Genomic DNA, 21799 nt, shown 5'->3' with positions numbered 1-21799 from the left:
TCACTCCCGGGCTCATCCTGGGGGCCAAAACTCTGCTCTCGGACAGACAGTGAAACAAGACGGAAAAGGAGGAGGCATTGCCGTCCTACCTCTTTGCTGCAGGAAGTCCATACCAGTGTAGAACAAGATGCGCTGCACTCGTTCCAACGTCAGCTCCTCAACTTGGAACGAGTGCAGGAAGTCCATACCAGTGTAGAACAAGATGCGCTGCCTCCACCGGCATCGCTCCAAAAACGGACTCGTACTTTCCAAATCGATGGAGTTTTCTTTCTCTGGAGGAGCTTATCACTTTACAAAGATCCGAAAGGATACAGACCATAGAGAGTAACCTTTGACTAGACTAATAATTGGTCGAAAAACAGACAAGAAAAATCTCATCGGACCGCCTGGACGCCGCCTTTCTGGAGGTTCAGAACTTTAGAAGATTCATTCATCCACGTTGCCGACTCCACGAGTCCATGGCTGACGTTAGAGCATGCGTCACTAGCAAGAGGTGACCAAGTTGATACGCTGCACTCGTTCCAACGTCAGCTCCTCAACTGAACTGCGGAAGATATATATAGCAATAGCACCAAGTGCTATATACACATTGCATCGCCACCACCAAATCCCCCCAGCTTCACGTCTAAGTGCCACAGCCGATCAGCCATGAACTTCGCCGGCAGCGGCGATGGCCGGAGTGGCTCCGCAAGGGCACACTTCGTGCTGGTACCGATGATGGCTCAGGGCCATACCATCCCCATGACCGACATGGCACGCCTGCTGGCAGAGCATGGCGCGCAGGTCAGCTTCATCACCACGCCGGTCAACGCCGCAAGGTTGGAGGGCTTCGCCGCTGACGTGAAGGCGGCCGGCCTGGCGGTTCAGCTCGTAGAGCTCCATTTCCCGGCTGCAGAGTTCGGTCTACCGGACGGGTGCGAGAACCTAGACATGATCCAATCAAAGAACTTGTTCTTGAACTTCGTGGAGGCATGTGCCGCGCTTCAGGAGCCGCTCATGGCGTACCTTCGTCAGCAGCAGCGCTCGCCTCCTAGCTGCATCATATCTGACGTGATGCACTGGTGGACCGGTGACATCGCAAGGGAGCTCGGCATCCCGAGGCTCACCTTCATTGGCTTTTGTGGCTTCTCGTCCCTTGTCAGGTACGTACAAACATGAGAGGCAAACCTTTGTGAGCACTGGACATATTTTTAAAGATAACATAAGTATTTTACTTCAGTAGTAGAGGACATATTACAGTAAATTCCTTCCAGAAAAGAAGAAACCACACACATATAACAGACTAAACAAGATACGGGAATAAAATCGAAGTGTGCACTCCTTACGTAATGAAACATGTAATTCAAAATGCATAAGTACAGAGAATAAGCATGTTCATCACATATTTGTTACACCAGTTACAGCTGGTTGCTGTATCAAAGATGTTTGCACTTCAACGTATTTTAAACAACTAAGACCATCTTACAGGTACATCATTTTTCACAACAATGTATTGGAGCATGCCACAGACGAAAATGAGCTCATCACGATCCCGGGGTTTCCTACACCTCTAGAGTTGATGAAGGCTAAGTTACCTGGAACCCTTTCTGTTCCCGGTATGGAGAAAATCCGTGAGAAGATGTTTGAGGAGGAGCTGAGATGCGATGGTGAGATCACTAATAGCTTCAGAGAGCTCGAGGCATTGTATGTTGAATTCTATGAGCAGATAAGGAAGAAGAAGATCTGGACGGTCGGGCCAATGTGCCTCTGCCACCGAAACAGCAACACAACGGCTGCAAGAGGAAACAAGGCGTCAATGGATGAGACACAGTGCTTGCAATGGCTTGATTCAAGGAAGCCAGGCTCAGTGATCTTTGTGAGCTTTGGTAGCCTCGCTTGCACTACACCTCAACAGCTTGTTGAGCTGGGACTGGGACTTGAAGCCTCGCAGAAACCGTTTATTTGGGTGATAAAAGCAGGTCCTAAGTTTCCAGAAGTCGAGGAATGGCTCGCGGATGGGTTCGAGGCACGCGTCAAAGATAGAGGCATGATCCTAAGAGGCTGGGCGCCACAAGTGATGATCCTGTGGCACCAAGCCATTGGAGGATTTGTTACGCACTGTGGGTGGAACTCAACAATAGAGGGCATCTGTGCAGGTGTGCCCATGATCACTTGGCCGCACTTTTCGGAGCAGTTTGTGAATGAGAAGCTGGTGGTGGATGTGCTGAAAATCGGGGTGGAGGTCGGAGTGAAAGGAGTTACACAGTGGGGAAGTGAAAAACAAGAGGTTATGGTTACAAGAGATGCCGTGGAGACGGCTGTGAACACCCTGATGGGTGAGGGGGAGGCTGCAGAGGAGCTGAGGATGAGAGCAAAAGACTGCGCCATTAAGGCAAGGAGGGCTTTTGATGAGGAAGGTTCTTCTTATAACAACGTAAGGCTGTTAATTCAAGAAATGGAAAACAAGACGAATCCATGTGATTGATACAGATGGTAATAAGCTCACTTTTTTGGTGTAAACATTAAGTGAAAGATCCTAGAATACATATATATCATCATAAAGAATTTTATTTTACAAATAACCACTAGCTTGTACCAGGCTCACAGGTGAGCCCTAATTATTTAGAGATTATAGATGATCTGGAAGACAGCAATATCAATTGTCCTCTCTGGTATGCTCTTTCGTGGCAATCAACATAATTTTTTAATTTTGAAAATTTTCAACTGGCGGCAGAGGATCCCCACCTAAATATATTTCAAAGGTCGCGCTTAACGCGCTTAACGGGAAGATGATCGTGCCACAGTCCGGCGTGGTCCTGTAGTTCTGGCTTCCGAAGCCGATTAGACCAAAGAGAAAGGTCATCTAGAATGTTATTGATTACACCATTAGTTCTTAGGTTTAGGTCTCTGAAGACCTTGGCATTCCTGGAGTCCTCAATCTTCCATAGGATGGTGACTACACAGTCTGCTCTTCTGGATGGTTATGTTCTCCCTTGCATTTTGCTAGCGCTGCGCGAGTAGCCATGGTTCGTCAGGCATAGGACAATGACTCCCACAACGATGCCACAGGCGCCAGGCAGCTCAAGGAAGGAGTCGTGCCGTAGGAGCAACTGGGGAGGGCCGCCACTGTGCGCCGGACACTGTTTTTGCGGAGCCGGCGAGCAGATGCTGGACGGGACGTGGAAGCGCAACTCGTCGCTAGGTTTGTCGATCGATTTGGCTCTGGGACGAGACATGGAGGTAGGTGAGCTAAGAATATGAGCGGTTATTTTAGCTCCGTGCGGTTGTCAAGCTGCCCTGTATTGGAGACAACAGGTGCCAGGGTTGGTGCTACACGACTGTTAAAGCAACTTAAGCACCCATATGAAGCACTTTGCAAGCCTATATAATACTCCCTCCGTTCTAAATATAAGTCTTTTTAAAGATTACGCTATGAACTACATACGGATGTATATAGACATAAGTGTAGATTCATTCATTTTCTCTGTATGAAGACCAGTGGCGGAGCTAGACAAAAATGGATGGGGGGCGAAATGTAAAATACAAGGGTTTGGGGGGGGGGCAAAAGCTAAAAAAAATATCATCTAAGCCCTCACATATTTTTTTTTCTTCACAAATTGGTTCGATGTTGGGGGGCACAGCCCCCCAGGACACTACAAAGCTCCGTCGTTGATGTAGACCATAGTTGAATCTTTTAAAAGACTTATATTTACAAATGAAGGGAGTATAACTAAATAGGTGATCCCGACTAACCTGTTTTTCCTCGATCCTCAACATGCAACCATGAATGGTAAAAATGGCCACCTCAACATGTAATCATGCATGGGGAAACTATTATGATAATCATATCTATTCTCAAATCTCGTGTGCGAGGTATCGTCTACTCCCTCCGTTTCTAAATATAAGTCTTTTTAGAAATTTTACTATAAGACTATATACGAAGCAAAAATAAGTGAATGTACATTCTAAAGTATGTCTATATACATTAATACGTAGTTCCCTAGTGAAAGCTCGACTTATAACGGAGTGAGTAGTTTTTTGGAGACGCAATGTCTCTCTTAGCAATGGTCTATAAGCACCAGGCACTGTACATGGCCTAATAACAGACCTTGTTTGATTGCTAGTTGCCGCGGGTTATCTTGTACTGTAGTATCAAATTATTTTTAGATATATAATTTTTTGGGAAAAGAAGGAGGCTCGGTCGTACCTCTGAGTCAGGAAGTCACTGTGTTGATTAGGATGCATTGCGTCGCTCCAAAAATGGACTCATATTTTCCAGATCTGGGCCGTCGCAGGGTCGGCAGAGTGGTTGCACGCTCGTCGGCGGCGCGGGGAAGACCGGCGTCCATGGTGGCGCGGTGGTTGGCCCGACGGATGGTGGCCTGCAACTTTTTTTTTAGCTTGATCTTTGACTAAGAATAAGACGGTCGGGAAACCGACAAGAGCCATGCTTGATCTTCCACCCACTGTCACAGTACACTGAATGACTGAATCTCCACACAGCAAATAATGCACCATCATATATATGCAGAATCGGCTGGCTCGGCCTTCCACAGCCTTGGGAGTTAAGTAGTATGCATATACAACAAGTCAGCATCAGACATGAGGATCATCCAAATCATGTAAAAATGACACTTCTTTGAGCATGACAGGCGTTAGCGGTGGTTAATCTGAGCCATACGATGTCTGATCTGATGGCCTGGATTCTGACGATTCAGAACTTAAGAAGATTCATCCACATGGCTGACTCCAGGAGTCCATGACTAACGTGAGAGCATGCGTCACTAGCAAGAGGTGAACAATTTGATACGCTGTTGCATCGTCAGCTCATCAAATTTTCCTTAGAAAGATATAGCATCAGGTGCTATATATACACTATAGTAGCCATTGCGACCATCATCAGATTGTGTCCAACAGATCGTGCCATCTTGCCGGTGTCACTGTGCTCCCAGTTTACTCCCAGTTTAACTGACTCCACCACCAGTACTTCTGCTACAATAGCCGATCAGCCATGACCTTCACCAGCAGCGGCGATGGCCAGAGTGGTTCCATGAGGGCGCACTTTGTGCTGGTACCGATGTTGGCGCAGGGGCACACAATCCCCATGACCGACATGGCGCGCCTGCTGGCAGAGCACGGCGCTCAGGTTAGCTTCATCACCACACCAGTGAACGCCGCCAGGTTGGCAGGCTTTGCAGCCGATGTGGAGGCGGCAGGCCTGGCAGTTCGGCTCGTGGAGCTCTATTTCCCGAGCACCGAATTCGGCCTACCGGATGGGTGTGAGAACCTAGACATGATCCACTCCACGGATCTGCTCTCCAACTTCATGGATGCCATCGCTGCGCTTCAGGAGCCGCTCAAGGCATACCTCCGTGAGCAGCAGTGCTCGCCTCCAAGCTGCGTCATATCTGACCTGATTCACTGGTGGACTGGTGACATCGCAAGGGAACTTCGTATCCCAAGACTGACCTTCAGTGGCTTTTGTGGCTTCTCGTCCCTCATCAGGTACAACCAAAAGAGGAAAATCTCGTGAGTAATTAATTTTGTACTAGACCTATTATTGCTGCTACAGGTAAAGTGCTTTACTTCAACAGTGGATGGGAAACTAGTGCAAATTGCTTCCAGAGAGAAGAAAGCATTGAACATATAAAAGGCTGCACCTGAAAAGACAAAAAAAATGATCTGAGTACTGCTTTATGTAAAGAAACGTGTAATTTACACTGCATAAGAAATCCCAGACACCAAAGGTTTTCATGAGTAAGTTTCTAGGCCAGCTATATCAACATATCTGGTTGACGTTTGTCGAAGAAATCTGCACTTATACGTATTTGAAACAACTACGACCATCTTGCAGGTATATCACTTTTCACAACAATGTATTTGAAAATGTCAAAGACGAAAATGAGCTCATCACGATCACGGGGTTCCCTACACCACTAGAGATAACGAAGGCTAAATGCCCGGGAGGTTTTTCCATTCCTGGTATGGAGCAAACCCGTAAGAAGTTCCTTGAAGAGGAGCTGAAAAGTGATGGCGAGGTCACTAACAGCTATCAAGAGCTGGAGGCATTATACATTGAATCCTTTGAGCAGACAACAAAGAAGAAGGCCTGGGCAATCGGACCAATGTGCCTCTGCCACCGAGACAACAACACTATGGCCACAAGAGGAAACAAGGCGTCAATGGATGAGGCACAGTACTTGCAATGGCTTGATTCAATGAAGCCAGGCTCGGTGGTCTTTGTCAGCTTTGGCAGCCTCGCTTGCACTACACCTCAACAGCTTGTTGAGCTGGGACTGGGACTTGAAGCCTCCAGGAAACCATTTATTTGGGTGATCAAAGCAGGAGCTAAGCTTCCCGAAGTCGAGGAATGGCTCGCAGACGGGTTCGAGGAGCGTGTAAAAAACAGAGGCATGGTCATAAGGGGTTGGGCACCACAGCTCATGATCTTGCGGCACCAAGCCGTTGGAGGATTCGTGACGCACTGTGGGTGGAACTCAACAATAGAGGCCATTTGTGCAGGTGTGCCCATGATCACATGGCCGCACTTTGGGGAGCAATTTTTGAATGAGAAGCTGGTGGTGGATGTGCTGAGAATCGGTGTGGAGGTTGGAGTGAAAGGAGTTACATGGTGGGGAAATGAAAAACAGGAGATTGTGGTTACAAGAGATGAGGTGGAGAAAGCTGTGAGCACCCTGATGGATGAGGGGGCGGCTGCAGAAGAGACGAGGGTGAGAGCAAAAGACTGCGCGATTAAGGCAAGGAAGGCCTTTGATGAGGGAGGTTCTTCATATGACAACATAAGGCTACTAATTCAAGAAATGGGAAGCAGGACGAATGCATGTGGTTGATACAGATGGTAGTAAGTTCTCTTTTTTGGTGTAAACAAAAAATAAAAGAGCCTGTAGTACAAATAACATGTTGTCATTATAAAGAGCCTATATGTCATTGGAAATAATTTTAATTATTTTACAAATAGCCCGCTGCTTGTATTAGGCTCGCTGTTGGGGTCGCGATTGTTTAGAGATTAAACGAGGATCCGAATGACAGCAATATCAATTGTTTACGCTGCTGTGTGGTTTCATGTTAGTCAACATAATGATTGTCTTCTTCTCCAGATGTTATGCTCTCCTTTGCATTTTGCTACCACTTGCTCCTCAGAGCTAAATAAGGGTTCGAAAGGAGAGCAAAAAAAATGAAATACACTGTATGCACATTATCAAACTGAAACTAAAAGTAAGAGATGCTTCGAGGTGAATAATCAAAGAAAGAGAAGGAAATGGAACTCAAATAACGCGCATATGACATCAGAATTTTATGTTCGACTTAGTAGTGTGGAAAACATGAAATTTCAAGGATCTCTCCAAGGAAATTAAAAGAGGTAAGAATCACCGAAAACAAGGTTTTCTTGTACTGTTTATATGAAAAGTAGCTAAATGGTCAAGCGCAAGACCGGAGAGCAAATCTATTATTTTGAACGTGCTGATTGATGCTCCTAGTTCCCAAAATCAATCTAGCAACCAGAGGCACAAAGAGGTCTGAATAAGTTCAAAGAAACCATTTTGTAATAAAAGCATATAGAAAGATGACTTCCATAGAAAGAGTCAAGATTTAATTTACTGAGGAATTATGAACAGGCATGGTAAAATATTCTATATTCAAATATGAACTAGGCAACGGGAAAGTTGTAGACTGGAGGAAATAGGACAAACCTGGTTTCACTATGCACCGACGACTGTCCACTTCATCTGGAGCATCCTGTAGAACAGATGGATAGCTTCCTCACCGTGAGGACCACCTGGACCAGAGAGCTTTGGCAAGTGGGCGTTGAGCTCTAGCCCAAACTTAGCCACGACGTGCGCGTGAACGACGTCCCCGACAGCCGGCTCCACACCGCGCTGCTCCCCCGCGTTGAGCAACGGCATTATGGCAGGAACGTATACGCGTCGGGCCTGGCTCCGCGTGCCAGGATGCCCATGTACACCCGCAAGAGCATCCTCGGCGCCGGAAGCCGAACCACCGCAGCGAGGCGCGCCGGTGGGGAATTCTGTCGAACAGGCCACGGGCGCACGAGGTAACGAGGGTCGAAGCGGCGGCTCGCGTTTGGTTCACGGCTACAGCGGCAGCAGCCACAGGAGAATGGCCAAGGAAGGAGAGAGGGGAATATCTGTCGCGGAGTGCGGACAATGCCGGCGCGGTGGAGCAGGAGTGAAATCGGTCGCTGGAGGCTGCGCTGCGGCAGGTCGGCCGGCAGCTTTCTTGGTCACGGGACGGCAGGGAGGCTTCGCTCTCATTCGTCCCCCGTTTTCCGTTTGGAAGGCGGAAGAACTGATAGAGCATTCACAGCAGAGTAAGACGGCCGGTTTTGTCAAAAAAATAATGGACTCAACTAGGTAGCGCCGCACCCAAAAACTCCCATGCGGCGGCTACTTTATCCACTATTGCACGCATACACACTTGCAAAAAAAAAAGGCGGCAGAGTGCATGCACATGCATGTACTTGTAATATGTATTGTTAATTCTTCCTCACTTCAGCATTCATGCATGCAACATGTCATCAAGATTATTTTTAATGTTTGAAATTTAAAAAGTTTTATATATAAAATCGTTAATTCCATCGATGATCCGTTTTCATCGTTGATTTTCTCGCGACGAGTTCTTTAAAACTAGATCCTATATCGACATGTTTCGACAACTTTTTTCTCTTTCGTACTTGCCACATTGTTTAACCCACTTTTCATATTATTAATCACTTGTCAGAGAGAAATGACTTAATTGCCATATTTCAATGTTGGTTCTTTTAAATCCATTTGCCACAAAAAATGTGCTTGTCATTTTTAATGCTACCTAGTTGCCATGTAGTCTTATAAAGTTTGTCAATGCTTATAAATCCAATTGCCATAATGTTTTTGATGTGCTTGTCATTTTAATGCTACACAGTTGCCATGTTGTCTCATACAGCTTTTCATTGCTTATAAAATCCACTTGTCGCCCCTTTGTTGTAATTGTCATTTTAATACTAACTAGTTGTCATATTGTCTCATAAAGCTTGTCAATGCTTTATAAAGTCCACTTGCCAGAAATGATTTGTTGTACTTGTTATTTTAATTCTACCTAGTTGTCATATTGTCTCATAATGCTTGTGAGTTGTTGTAAAAAACTAGTTGTTGCGGTGTTTTGATGGATTTATCAATTTGAATTCTATCCAGTTGTCAGTGTTGTCTCATAAAAATCTTGTCGAGTACTCTAAACCCTACGTGTTGTTTTGTTATGTTTATCAGTTTAATTATACTCGGTTGTCTTATATAAGCTTGTAAGTCGTTATAAAACTAGTTCTCGCGTTAGTTTACAAAGCTCGCCACTTAAATTATATCTATAGGCATGTTGTTTGAAAATACCTTGATTACGCACAATAGATCACGTGATTATGTGTTGTAGGCTGTAGTAGACTGAAATGATGAGTAGTGCTAGTGGAAAGCATGACGACAGTTGGCCCTGGTACCTGCACCCCTCCTGGCAACATCTACCCACTGGTCCTTTCTGTAGAAATCCGGTCACCATGTGTAAATGTGCATGCATGATAGTGAGCTGAAGTCAGCTATACTGAGAAAAGGCTGCTCACTAGAGTAACCGTTGTCACTATCTACTACTGTAGCAAACTGCATCAGCTACCCATATATGTGTGCGGTATGTCCAGAAGTTGGAAGGAATATAGTGTCATGTGAGCCGCTGCACGGGACGACGTCCGTGCACACGCTGCGGATTAGATTTCCCCAAGAATAATTCATCAAATGTTCTCGTATTTGTCTTGATGACCACTTTAGTCATTGTAGTTGTAAATACCTGAAATGCGGTCTTTATAGTTGTTATGGATTCACTTACGATCCAATATATGATTTGTATACGTATTTGCTTAGTTGGTGTTTGACTGGCCTCGTCACGTGTGATTTGACTCACAACTCACCTCAGAGTCGTCGCTTGGCTGCTATACGTTGGTAAGCCAAGGACTTCGCAAATTGACACGCAGTTACGCTCCACACCCCACCTGGTCGGACCGCAGCCACACCACCTGGTCGGACCTCACCTCAGTCGTTTCTCCTCTCCCCGTTGCTTCTCCTCTCCCTCTCGCTCAACCCTAACCAACGCCGCCGGCGTCGCTACCGACCGTCATCGCATCCACTGTCGTCGTGCTTCCCGCCGTCACATCCACCCCCCGTCCTCCACTGCCGTCGCGCAAGGGTCGTCGTCGTCATGTCATCTTCAAGCTCTGTCCGCTGTGGACTGCGTAGCCGCGCCGTCGTTGTCCCATTGGTCGGTTGCCCCGACTGTGGCGACCCCGTGACCTTCTACCGCTCAACCACTAATTACCATGATGGCTGGGTGTTCTACAAGTGCAAGAAACACACTCTGAGCTTCCTGTTTTCACTACCCCTGCTTGATCTGATCATTGTTGCATTTGTACTAATGATTTTGTTTGTTAATGCTTGATCTGAATTATTTAACTCAACATGTTTACTAAATTTTGACAGGTAACTGAATTTTGACAGATAACTAAATTTTGACGGTTAAACTGAATTTTCACAGTTAAACTGAATTTTGAGAGTTAAGGAATTTTGACACCAATCTGATAATGCTTGATTTTCTTATATGATTTGCTAATGCTTTATTTGCTGTTTCATCTCATAATGCATGATTTGCGAATATGGTTTATTTGGTCTGAAAATGTAGGTGACCTGTGATTTCTCGCGCTGAGAGCTAGAATATGTGCAGGATCTCATTGAAACTAGGGTTTTTGTTGGTAATAATGGTGTTGATACATTTGGTGCAGCTCAGGATAGAAGGAAAAAGCTTGAGATGAAGAGGAATGAAGCAAATGCAGGAAGAAGGGGCATTGCTGGAAGAGGCAATGCATGCAAAGTCAATTTTGGCAGCCCTAGTGAGAAGAACTTTGCCACCAAGCACCAAGATGCTATGTTGCTTGGACTAGGTAGAGAAATCCTAATGGTGATGAAGTTGGTGCTGGCTAGTGTCATGGTGCTTTGTGTGCTTTGTTTCATCCTAATTATGAAGAACTGGTTAATTTAGCTGGGTAGGTATCTTAGTTGTTGTAGTTTATAAGTTAGTAGACAAGAAAGCTGTTGGTCTATGAAGTTGTAGTAGTTCTTAAGTGAACTTGTCCAAAGTTAATCTAAGTTGTAGTGTAATGGTGGATTTTGTTGTGGTTGTAATGGATATCTATGAAGTAATATGAAGCATGTAGCTTCATGCCTACATATTGTCACATAATTGTAGTTGTCAATATTCTTTGTGTGTTTTTGACTTAAAATGGAGCAATGTAGATGGCTTCAAATCATTATCTGGAAGTGGCAAATCTTGAAAAGCAGCAACACTCATAAAAAAGTCACCAATATAGCTCAGCTCAATTTGCCAATATCATTACAACAGAATATCACTACAATATAAAGATATAACATTAATCTATTTCATCAAGGATCCCCTTAAGCTTCCTAATCTTGTCCTTTGTCTCCTATTTGTGTTTGAACAAAACACCAATCATGTACTCAAGCCTCCTTTTCTCTTGCTTTAGATGATCTCTCTCTCTTCTACTAAAATTGTCCCTCTCTTGCATGGCTTGGTCCCTTTGTTGCATGGCTTGGTTCCTCTCTTTTTCTGCCTTTGCCCTAAATACGTGATGGATGTTTGTACTTGACTTGTCAGCCATTTTCTTCTTCTCAAGCTCTTCCTTGAGATCCATCATAGAAAGTTGTGTGTTGCCTAATTAGCCAATTGCATGCTCCTTCTCAGCCCCAACCTTAGCAAAATCAAGCCTATATACAGTCTGAGATTATCTTCAATCTTTTCTCTCTCCCTCAGAATCTTTGAGTTCTTTTCAGCATTCAAAACATTTTATGTGAGCATCTGCCTGGTCTCCTCAGCATGCATGCTCCATATGTTAGCTAGGGTCATCTTCAAAGCATCAGGCCACTCAGGGTCAACCCATTCCACATAGTTGCACTTAGGAACATCTTATCATTTCACAGTATTCAATTAAATTCACAAAATTCAATAAAAATGTGAACTTTAACTAAAATTCAATTAAATTGACAAGTTATGAATCCCAACTGTTAACTTAATTTTAGAGAAAAATAAATTAACTGGAATTTCTAAGCTTTTAAGTTAACTTCTCTGAGCAAGCCAAGAACCTCGTGCAACTATCAACATCTTCAAATGCCACAAATTTCTCACAAACTGATCCATGGTCACATCTTGCATCAAGATCTGTTACGAGACCACTCCATTCCTCCCAGAAAATGGTAGCAGGTGGCTAACAAAGTAAAACAATATCAGATCTGATAAACTATAACCTTTTCCCCTTTTCCACGGAAACCCTAGCTTGCAGTTAATAGTAGCTGGTTCAAAGGAGATCACTAACCTTTCTTGTCACATAGTCATCTTCAGAACTGGTGGGTAGACCATCCCAGTTCCTGAGTAGATCATCCCAGGAAACCATGGATCCGAACTGGTGGGTAGGGTTGGAAATATTCCCTAGAGGCAATAATAAATTGGTTAGTATTATATTTCCTTGTTCATGATAATCTTTTATTATCCATGCTATAAATGTATTGATTGGAAACTCATATACATGTGTGGATACATAGACAAAACAATGTCCCTAGTGAGCCTCTAGTTGAGTAGCTCGTTGATCAAAGATGGTCAAGGTTTCCTGGCCATAGACAAGTGTTGTCACTTGATAATGGGATCACATCATTAGGAGAATGATGTGATGGAAAAGACCCAAACTATAAACATAGCATATGATCGTGCCAGTTTATTGCTACTATTTTCTACATGTCAATGTATCTGTTCCTATTACCATGAGATCATGCAACTCCCGGACACTGGAGGAATACCTTATGTGTATCAAATGTTGCAACGTAATTGGATGACTATAAATGTGCTCTACAGGTGTCTCTGAAGGTGTCTGTTGGGTTGGCATGGATCAAGACTGGGATTTGTCACTCCGTATGACGGAGAGGTATCTCGGGGCCCACTCGGTAATACAACATCACAACAACCCGTGCAAGCAATGTTTCTAAGGAGTTAGGCACGGGATCTTGTATTATGGAACGAGTAAAGAGACTTGCCGGTAACGAGATTGAACTAGGTATGGAGATACCGACGATCGAATCTCGGGCAAATAACATACCGAAGGACAAAGGGAACAACATACGAGATTATCTGAATCCTTGACATGGAGGTTCAACTGATAGAGATATTCGTAGAATATGTAGGATCCAATATGGACGTCCAGGTCCCGCTATTGGATATTGACCGGAGAGTGTCTCAGTCATGCCTACATAGTTCTCAAACCCGCAAGGTCTGCACACTTAAGGTTCGATGACGTTTCGGTATAGTTGAGTTATAGGTGTTGGTGACCGAAGGTTGTTTGGAGTCCCGGATGAGATCCTGGACGTCACGAGGAGCTCCGAAATGGTCTGGAGTAAAGATTGATATATAGGAATCCTGTATTGGTCACGGAAAAAGTTTCGGGCTCATCGATAGTGTACCGGGAGTGTCGGGAGGGTGTCGGGGGACCACCGGGAGGGGTGTGACGATCCAAGAGTCTTGTGGGCTGTGAGAAGAGGTGGACCATCCCCTGGTGGGTTGGGAAAAGTCTCTCTCAAAGGCACATGCAGCTAGCAGAAGAGATAAAAGTTAAAAGACCTTTAAAAGGAAGGGAGGGATGAGTCCTCCCAAAGTAGTCCACCTTCCCACAAGGGAAGATGGAGTCTTCCTTGGTTCGGCCGACCCCTTCTCCTTGGAGTAGGGGGCTAAGGCTGCCTCCTCTCCTCTCCTCTTATATATATACTAGAGGTTTTGAGGGTTTTGAGACACAATAATCAGCCACATGATGTCCTCTCTCTAGATTCGTTTCTCCTCTAATCTAGTTTTTAGCGGTGCTTAGGCAAAGCCCTGTTGGACTAGATCCACCACCATCATCATCACGTTGTCGCGCTGCGGAGAACTCATCTACCTATTTGCCCCTCTTGCTGGATCAAGAAAGCGGAGATCGTCATCGAGATGTACGTGTGCTGAACGCGGAGGTGCCGTCCGTTCGACACTTGATCGGGATGGATCGTGATGGGATCGCAGGACGGATTGTGATGAGATTGCGGGACGTGGTGCGATTTGAATCACGAAGATGTTCCACTACATCAACCGCGTTATATACGCTTCCGCTTAGCAATCTACAAGGGTATGTAGACTCACTCTCCACTCTCGTAGATGATCATCACCATGGATAGGTATTCGTGTGCGTAGGAAAATTTTGTTTCCCATGCAACGTTCCAAAACAGTGGCATCATGAGCTAGGTTCATGCGTAGATGATATCTCGAGTAGAACACAAAAGAGTTTGCAGTGTTGTTGGATTGAAAAGGCCCGAACCAACTTTACTCGTACGCTTACGGGAGACCGGTTTCATCGACTGACATGCAACTTGTTGCATAAAGATGACTGACGGGTGTCTGTTTCTTCAATTTTAGTTGAATTGGATTTGATCGAGGCGGTCCTTGGAGAAGGTTAAATAGCAATTTGCATATCATCGTTGTGGCTTTGCGTAAGTACGATGCGATCATACTAGATACCCATAGCAGCCACGTAAAACATGCAACAACAAATTAGAGGACGTCTAACTTGTTTTTGCAGGGTATGCTTGTGATGTGATATGGCCAATGACATGATATTATATATTGGATGTATGAGATGATTATGTTGTAATAGTTAAATATCGACTTGCACGTCGATGCTACGGCAACCGGCAGGAGCCATAGGGTTGTCTTTAAATTTATTTTGTGCTCGCAGATGCTCTTGCTATATCACTAGGCAGTAGCTTTAGTAGTAACAACATAGATAGCGCGACAACCTTGATGGCAGCACGATGATGGAGATCATGGTGTGGCTCCGCTGACGATGGAGATCATGTCGGTGCTTTGGTGATGGAGATCAAGAAGCACAAGTTCATGGCCATATCATGTCATTTTTGATTTGCATGTGATGTTAATCCTTTTATGCACCTTATTTTTCTTAGGACGACGATAGCATTATAAGGTGATCCCTCACTAAAATTTCAAGACAAAATTGTGTTCTCCCCGACTATGCACCGTTGCGACAGTCCGTCGTTTCGAGACACCACGTGATGATCCGTTGTGATAGACTCAACGTTCACATACAACGGATGCAAAACAATTGCACATGCGGAACACTCGGGTTAAACTTGACGAGCCTATCATGTACAGACATGGCCTCGAAACACAAGAGACCAAAAGGTCGAGCATGAATCATATAGTTGATATGATCAACATGGAGATGGTCACCATTGAAGCTAAACTCAACTCATGTGATGATTGGACTTGAGTTAGTGAATTTGGATCATGAGACACTCGAATGACTAGAGGGATGTCAATTTGACTGGAAGTTCTTAAGTAATATGATTAATTGAACTCATTATCATGAACATAGTTAAAAGGTCTTTGCAAATTATGTTGTAGCCTCGATGTAGCTCTACTGTTTTAGATATCTTCCTAGAGAAAATTTAGTTGAAAGTTGATAGTGAAAAGGCCTCGATGACGCCTAGAGGGGGGGGTGAATAGGCTATTTAAAAACTTCTTCGGATTTGGCTTAAACCTAATGCAGAAATAAACTAAGAGGATGCTTGTCATGCACAAATCCTAAATGCACTAGGCACTGCAACGTGTATCAACAACACGATCTACCAAGATGGACACAATATAGTTACTAACAAGCACAAGTAAGTTACACAAACTTACTTGAGCTATATCACACGACAAGTAGGTGAACGACACAATATACTAGATCACACTAGCACACGATATATCAAAAGCTGCAAGTGTGAACGTGTGGATATAGAAGGTATGCTTGAATGATTAATCTTGTACAAGAAATAGCCAACACAATATAATGAGCACAAACAATATGCAATGTATGTATGCTCAAGTAACACAAGTAAACCACAAGTAAGGAGTTAGGGTTAAGGATAACCAAGGTCACTGAGACGAAGATGTATCCCGATGTTCACTTCCTTGGAGGGAAGCTAGTCACCATTAGAGAGGTGGATGTTACCACGAAGGCACACCAACGCCACGAAGGCTCACCCTATTCTCCCTTTGAGATAACACCACGAAGGCGTTTCTCAACCACTAGTAGTAAGCCTTTGAGGTGGCTTCCAAACCCTCACAAACTTTTCCGGGGGCTAATCACACGGATTGATTCCTCTCCGAAGAACTCCTACCGCCTAGGAGTCTCCAACCTCCAAGAGTAACAAGATCACGGGGAATGCTCAAAACTTGCTCAAATCTCAAATAGCTTGGGTTGAGAGGAGGAGAGGGAGACGATCTATCTTTTGATTGGAACAACTCTCAAAGGGGCTCACAAATGCTCTTGGGATCTAAGATTTGGTGTGAGCAAATGTGTGTGAGGTAGAAATATGTTCATATGAGGATAAGGCTGTGTTGGGGCAAGCTCTCACGAAGTGGGAGGGGGGTATTTATAGTGGGGAGAGAAAAACAGCCGTTGGGGACACTTTAAGTCACACAGGGTCCGGACATCCGGCAGTTCTCGGAAGTCCGGGCGTTCGCAAGGGGTCGGCCGTCCGAGGGCTGTAGCTATGACTGGAAACACTATGAATTGAACAGCGACCGGATGTCCGGAGAAGGCCGGAGATCCGAGTTATTCGACTCAACTTCTTCTGGTGTGAGGTTCCGGATTTCCGAAAGGGGACGGACGTCCGGCCCTCGGACGTCCGGAGGGAGCCGTAAATCCGAGTTATAGAGCTCATGTTCTTCTGGTGCAGGGCTCCAGATTTCCGAAGCTGGTCGGACGTCCGGCCCTCGGATGTCCGGAGGGAGCCGGAATTCCGAGTTATATGACTCAAATACTTCTGGTGGAGGGCTCCGGATTTCCGAAGCCTGCCGGTCGTCCAGCCCTCGGACGTCCGGAGGGAGCCGGAAGTCCGAGGAAATATACCTGTTTTGAGATAGGAACAAAGTAGAGAATATGTGGTCTGAGCAGAACAGTGGAGATGTAGTTTGAGCAAGTTCATCGCAAAACCTGTGATCCCCTCTTAATAGTGCAGGATCCCTAAAGACTCAAGAATTGTAAAAAGGGTACCGATGATCCATACTTGAGTGTATACTTTTATTCGCTGATCATCACTCCGCACCACTAACGTCAAAGGAACTGATACCTTTGAGTTAGCCCTTTCACTTGAGCTTGATGTTGTTGTTCCTTCTTTGCTCAAGTTGAGAGCAAGACATGATGAAGTCTTCAAGCAGCTCTCCCATACACAATGTGGAAAGCCTAGCTTATGTATTCATCTTCATTTGTCCACCATGTGAACATCCACAAGAATCAAGCATGTAGTGCTCAGGAATGCTTATCTTGATCTTGTCCTTGTTAGCACATGAGCTTGTCCTTATCAACACATGATCATTAACAATAGTTTCAATGATATATTCGTGCTGATCCACTTGAACTTGCACACCACAATCTTGATGACAATCACCACTTGATGTCATCCTTCATGAGTTGTATGAGATCTTCCTTTTGACGCAAGCCCATGGAAGCACACTTAACCCCCACATAGGAGTCTCACAAAGACCATGGGTTAGTACACAAACACGTAGCGGACAATGCTTACCATACCATGGGATCACTTGATCCCTCTCGGTACATCTTATACGCTTTGTGTGTTGATCATCTTGATTTACTCTTTGTCTGAGATCTTGATCAACCTAGTGTCTCTATGACCATTCTTTGGATAATACCTTGAATACCATCTTGGTCATCATATAAACTCCTCGAACCCAACAGATGAACTTCAAGAAGTGCCTATGGACAAATCCTATAAATATAACTTAAGGCAACCATTATTCCATAGGAATTGTCATCAATTACCAAAACCACATATGGCGATATATGCTCTAACAATCCCCCCCATTTTGATAACTGAAGACAACCACTTCAAGAGAGTTTATATAAGGAAATAAGCATAACCAAGCGCACACATACAAGGTAATAATGCATGCGTGCAAGATGTAAATGCTTACACAATAAAAGCAAAACCCTCTAAACATATCCAAAGTAAACTCTCTAAACTTCTCCCCCATTGGCATCGATTGCCAAAATGGACGAAAAGTTTAGAAAGCCAATATAGTAGGTGGTCCTCCAAAAAGCGTGTATTTCTCTGCAATGATAAGTAGTTGGAGGAAAACAAACTATATTTGAGGACCCAAAGATTGCAAATAAAAAGGATCGTATGCCACAAAGACATACAAAAACAGAGGCAAGCAATCAAAAGATTCCAGATGGAACAAACAATCATATGGTCCTTCGAACCACATGAATAAAAGATATTATGATAAAGGCAACAGAGTGTTTTATCAAAAACTAGAGAAGCTCCCCATGATTTGTGCACTAATATGAGATTTTTGTATTTAATACAGGTGCACAAAATAGGATCGTTGCTCCCCCAAAATGAATAAAAACACACAACGAGTGCGAGAATATAGATGAGACAATAAGCATATCAATTGCACAAAACAAATGGTTGAGCAACATGTAAAAGAAGCAACTTAAGAATAGGCTCAACCAAAGTAATGTGTGTGAGTCATGGCAAAGCACTTGAGAAGACTAAGATAAGGATGAGAATTACTCATCAACATAGTCTTCATGAAATGAGATACAAAGTGCAAGGCATATAATTCCCACACACACATACTAGAAAATGGGTTCACAAGCTTACTAATAAACAAAATAAGAACCAACGCTTGTGACAACCCATTGTGAAGCTAGGAAGTAAGAACCTTGTCAAGAGGAGGGATACTAATTGAAATGGCAAAACCCTCATCAAGACAAGCATGAGGAAAAATAATCTTCACAACCAAAGAGTGCATCAAGATGTAGGGAAATAAGATACGCACTCAAAACAAATCCTTTCACGAAGCCACCAAAAACTGAAAATGGAAATGCAACGATGGACGTGAAAGAAAAGAGGATATCAATTAGAGATGTAACTTCTCTCATGTGTAAAAGATTCTAAGTAGAAGACAATCATGATGATATATATCCACAAGGAAGGATGTACACACGAAATGGTTACAAGAAGGAACAAACTAGATATCCAAAAGGAAGTCATAAATATATCAATGAGATCTTTTGCTTGGAAGCATAGCACATGGCCTAATATTTTCTTATTGTACAATATGAACTTCCAACATACGAACATCAAAGACATCCCAACTAGTAGTAAGACATCATTGTTCGGATGCTTTGAGAAAGCAAACAAGTACTACAAGAACGAATCAAGAGATTCATTCCATGATGCAACCTGGAAAAGAAAAGACAGGTTGGGGCCTTTGCAAGAAAAGAATGCATGAAGTGGATACTTGTTACCGAGACAACATTGGATTGATGTAGTAGATAGTTGTTCTTTGATCATCCTAAATTGGCTCCAATAATCACATGGTCTCAACACCTTCCTTATAGGTGAGCCGAGCATCCAATGCATCTCCAGTTGTTCCTGGAACAGCAAAAACAAACAAAATGGTGCCCAAACTCATTGGGACCAAAGAGTTAGAAAACCAGCAATACATAGGACAAACTCCACATACATATGTGCATATAGATATGAATTTGAATTTCCTGCACACTTTAGCCAATTTATGACAAGGTGGAGTTTCCCCTATATATTGGGTCAAAGAAGGAAAGCAAGCAAAAGAAGTTGTATATAGTAGATATGCATGCTCAAGACTCTCAAGAATCAACTCAACACAAAGTTGATAAGTCACCAAAAGACAAGGTATCAAGTGATAATAAGATCTTAAACAAAAAAAGGAACTATCACTTGAAGGATATCAATTAAAAGATACCTCAAGGAATGAGATATCCATTGACACATGCCAAATAAAAGGAAACAAGAAACCAATTGAAGGAAAACAAACACGAGGTATCTAATTTCCAAAAGAGAGCTAGGTTCCAACAAACCAAGCCCTCGACAAATTTTCATGATGGCACAAAGCATCATAAAAAGCAAGACTTGCCTCCCATCAACACAGACTTGATGGGGATCAAAAGATTTTATGATGGGTGAATAAAGAGAGTGTTCTAAAGAAAATAGGATAGCTCCCCCAAGGGACGTGCATTATATAGAATTTGCATTTAAATACAAAATGCACACGATGGGATCATCACTTTCTCTATATCTATAAAAACACTAGACATGTTACAATAGATCCATAAGAGGCAAGGAAGACAAAGGAAACACAAAATCCAATGTAAAGACGATTAGCAATTCCTATCACATGATGGGAATACCAATTGTCAAGGACAAGAAGTATTTTGGAAGTGATACTCATTGGTAGATCGCAAATATATCCAAGATCATCTTTACCCATAAAACGCAAGCAAATGACACTTGTAGAGCTAACATGCCACCTAGGAACAAGATAATTTTACAATATCAATACTAAGTGGCAACACCTCAAATGTACACATTTTCTAGTTTTGTAATATGCACATAGCATATTACTCCCCCATAATGTGATAGACCAACAATATTAACAAGTGGCAAATTAAAACCAACAAGAGATACTTAATGGACCATATAGAATTTGAATTTCTCATGAGTAAGACATACCACATAGAAACTAGATAATCTTGAAATATCAAAACTAAGTGGTATTCCCCATGTATACACATTTATAGGATTGTGAGGTGTGCAAAGCACATCACTCCCCCACAATGGGATAATCCATTAATCTCTCACAAGAGCCAACAAAAATACAAAAAAGATGCAAAAAGGCTCAATACAAGACTCACATGTACATGATATGCAAACCAACATACACATACTCGATTACTCAAGATAAGCAAGTTAGAAGCACAACATATACAAACGCATGCAAGGTAAAAAACCACAACATGCAAAGGGGCAAGCACCTAACAATGTAAACAATTTAAGTATAAGTTACCGTAAGGAGGCACATTGGATATAAGATAGAAACTCAATAATCCAAATGACTTGGCTTGAGATAATATGAATGATGAGGACCCCTTAATTCTTCATTATGTATCCAAGTCTCTAATGTCCTCCATAGTCACCTATTGATCAAGTTTGAGCTTGTTGGTCCCCAACTACGTTGGGTCCTAAGAGGTTAATCACAATAGGCTTGGCAACCCAAATGGTTCTTTTCTTGACACCATTTTGAGTACCAACAAACTTGGCAAACACATTGCCAACCTTATCCTTACCAAGGGAATAGATATCATCAATAGTGATTGGGTTGGATAAGTTACCTCTTGTGCAAGACGAAGCGACGTGACCCTTCTCACGACATAAGTAGCAACATCTACCCTTTGCTTTCTTCCCAGTTGATTTCTCACCTCGGGGAGTGTTGGCTTGGGTCTTATTGGGAAGAGGCCTTCCTTCAACTTGTAGCTGAATATGTGATTGAGTTTGTGGCCGCTTCCCTTGTTGCTTGTGACTTTGAGACTTCGTCTTCAGAGGGCAAGATCTAACATGGTGCCCTTTAACTTTGCACTTGAAGCAAATGATTTTGGCCGAATTATTGACTTGTTCTAGGTCCCTCTTGTTCTTGTTTGAGTTTACTCCAACATCATTTTTTTCATTCAGAGAGGTTTGCTCACACAGGACGTTGTTGAGTGTGGACATCCCTTCATGACACTGTTCCAAGTCTTTCTTCAAAGAAGTGACTTGGGCCTTGAGCCCTTCGATTTCCTATG

General features: G+C 43.5%; 2 protein-coding genes across 2 annotated transcripts; both read left to right on the top strand.

The window, feature by feature from the left end:
• LOC123443017 (UDP-glycosyltransferase 73C10-like) lies at positions 1-2684 on the top strand. Its single transcript, XM_045119232.1, has 2 exons — positions 1-1142; positions 1468-2684. The coding sequence occupies exons 1-2, from the start codon at positions 649-651 to the stop codon at positions 2462-2464; spliced, it is 1491 nt and encodes a 496-aa protein (XP_044975167.1). The 5' UTR covers positions 1-648; the 3' UTR covers positions 2465-2684.
• Positions 2685-4983: 2299 nt separating this feature from the next.
• LOC123443018 (UDP-glycosyltransferase 73D1-like) lies at positions 4984-7588 on the top strand. The gene is made up of 2 exons (XM_045119233.1): positions 4984-5484; positions 5834-7588. The coding sequence occupies exons 1-2, from the start codon at positions 4991-4993 to the stop codon at positions 6828-6830; spliced, it is 1491 nt and encodes a 496-aa protein (XP_044975168.1). The 5' UTR covers positions 4984-4990; the 3' UTR covers positions 6831-7588.
• Positions 7589-21799: the final 14211 nt, after the last annotated feature.

Source organism: Hordeum vulgare, chromosome 3H (assembly GCF_904849725.1).
Source record: "Hordeum vulgare subsp. vulgare chromosome 3H, MorexV3_pseudomolecules_assembly, whole genome shotgun sequence".
NCBI classification, from domain to species: Eukaryota; Viridiplantae; Streptophyta; class Magnoliopsida; order Poales; family Poaceae; genus Hordeum; species Hordeum vulgare.
The sequence above is the reverse complement of the archived record's forward strand: the minus strand, read 5'-3'. Positions and strand labels throughout refer to the sequence as shown.

Coding starts and splice junctions, on each gene's coding strand:
- LOC123443018 (XM_045119233.1), top strand. CDS start 4,991: ATGACCTTCACCAGCAGCGGCGATGGCCAGAGTGGTTCCATGAGGGCG. Junction 5,485..5,833: donor GGCTTCTCGTCCCTCATCAG/GTACAACCAAAA, acceptor ACCATCTTGCAG/GTATATCACTTTTCACAACA.
- LOC123443017 (XM_045119232.1), top strand. CDS start 649: ATGAACTTCGCCGGCAGCGGCGATGGCCGGAGTGGCTCCGCAAGGGCA. Junction 1,143..1,467: donor GGCTTCTCGTCCCTTGTCAG/GTACGTACAAAC, acceptor ACCATCTTACAG/GTACATCATTTTTCACAACA.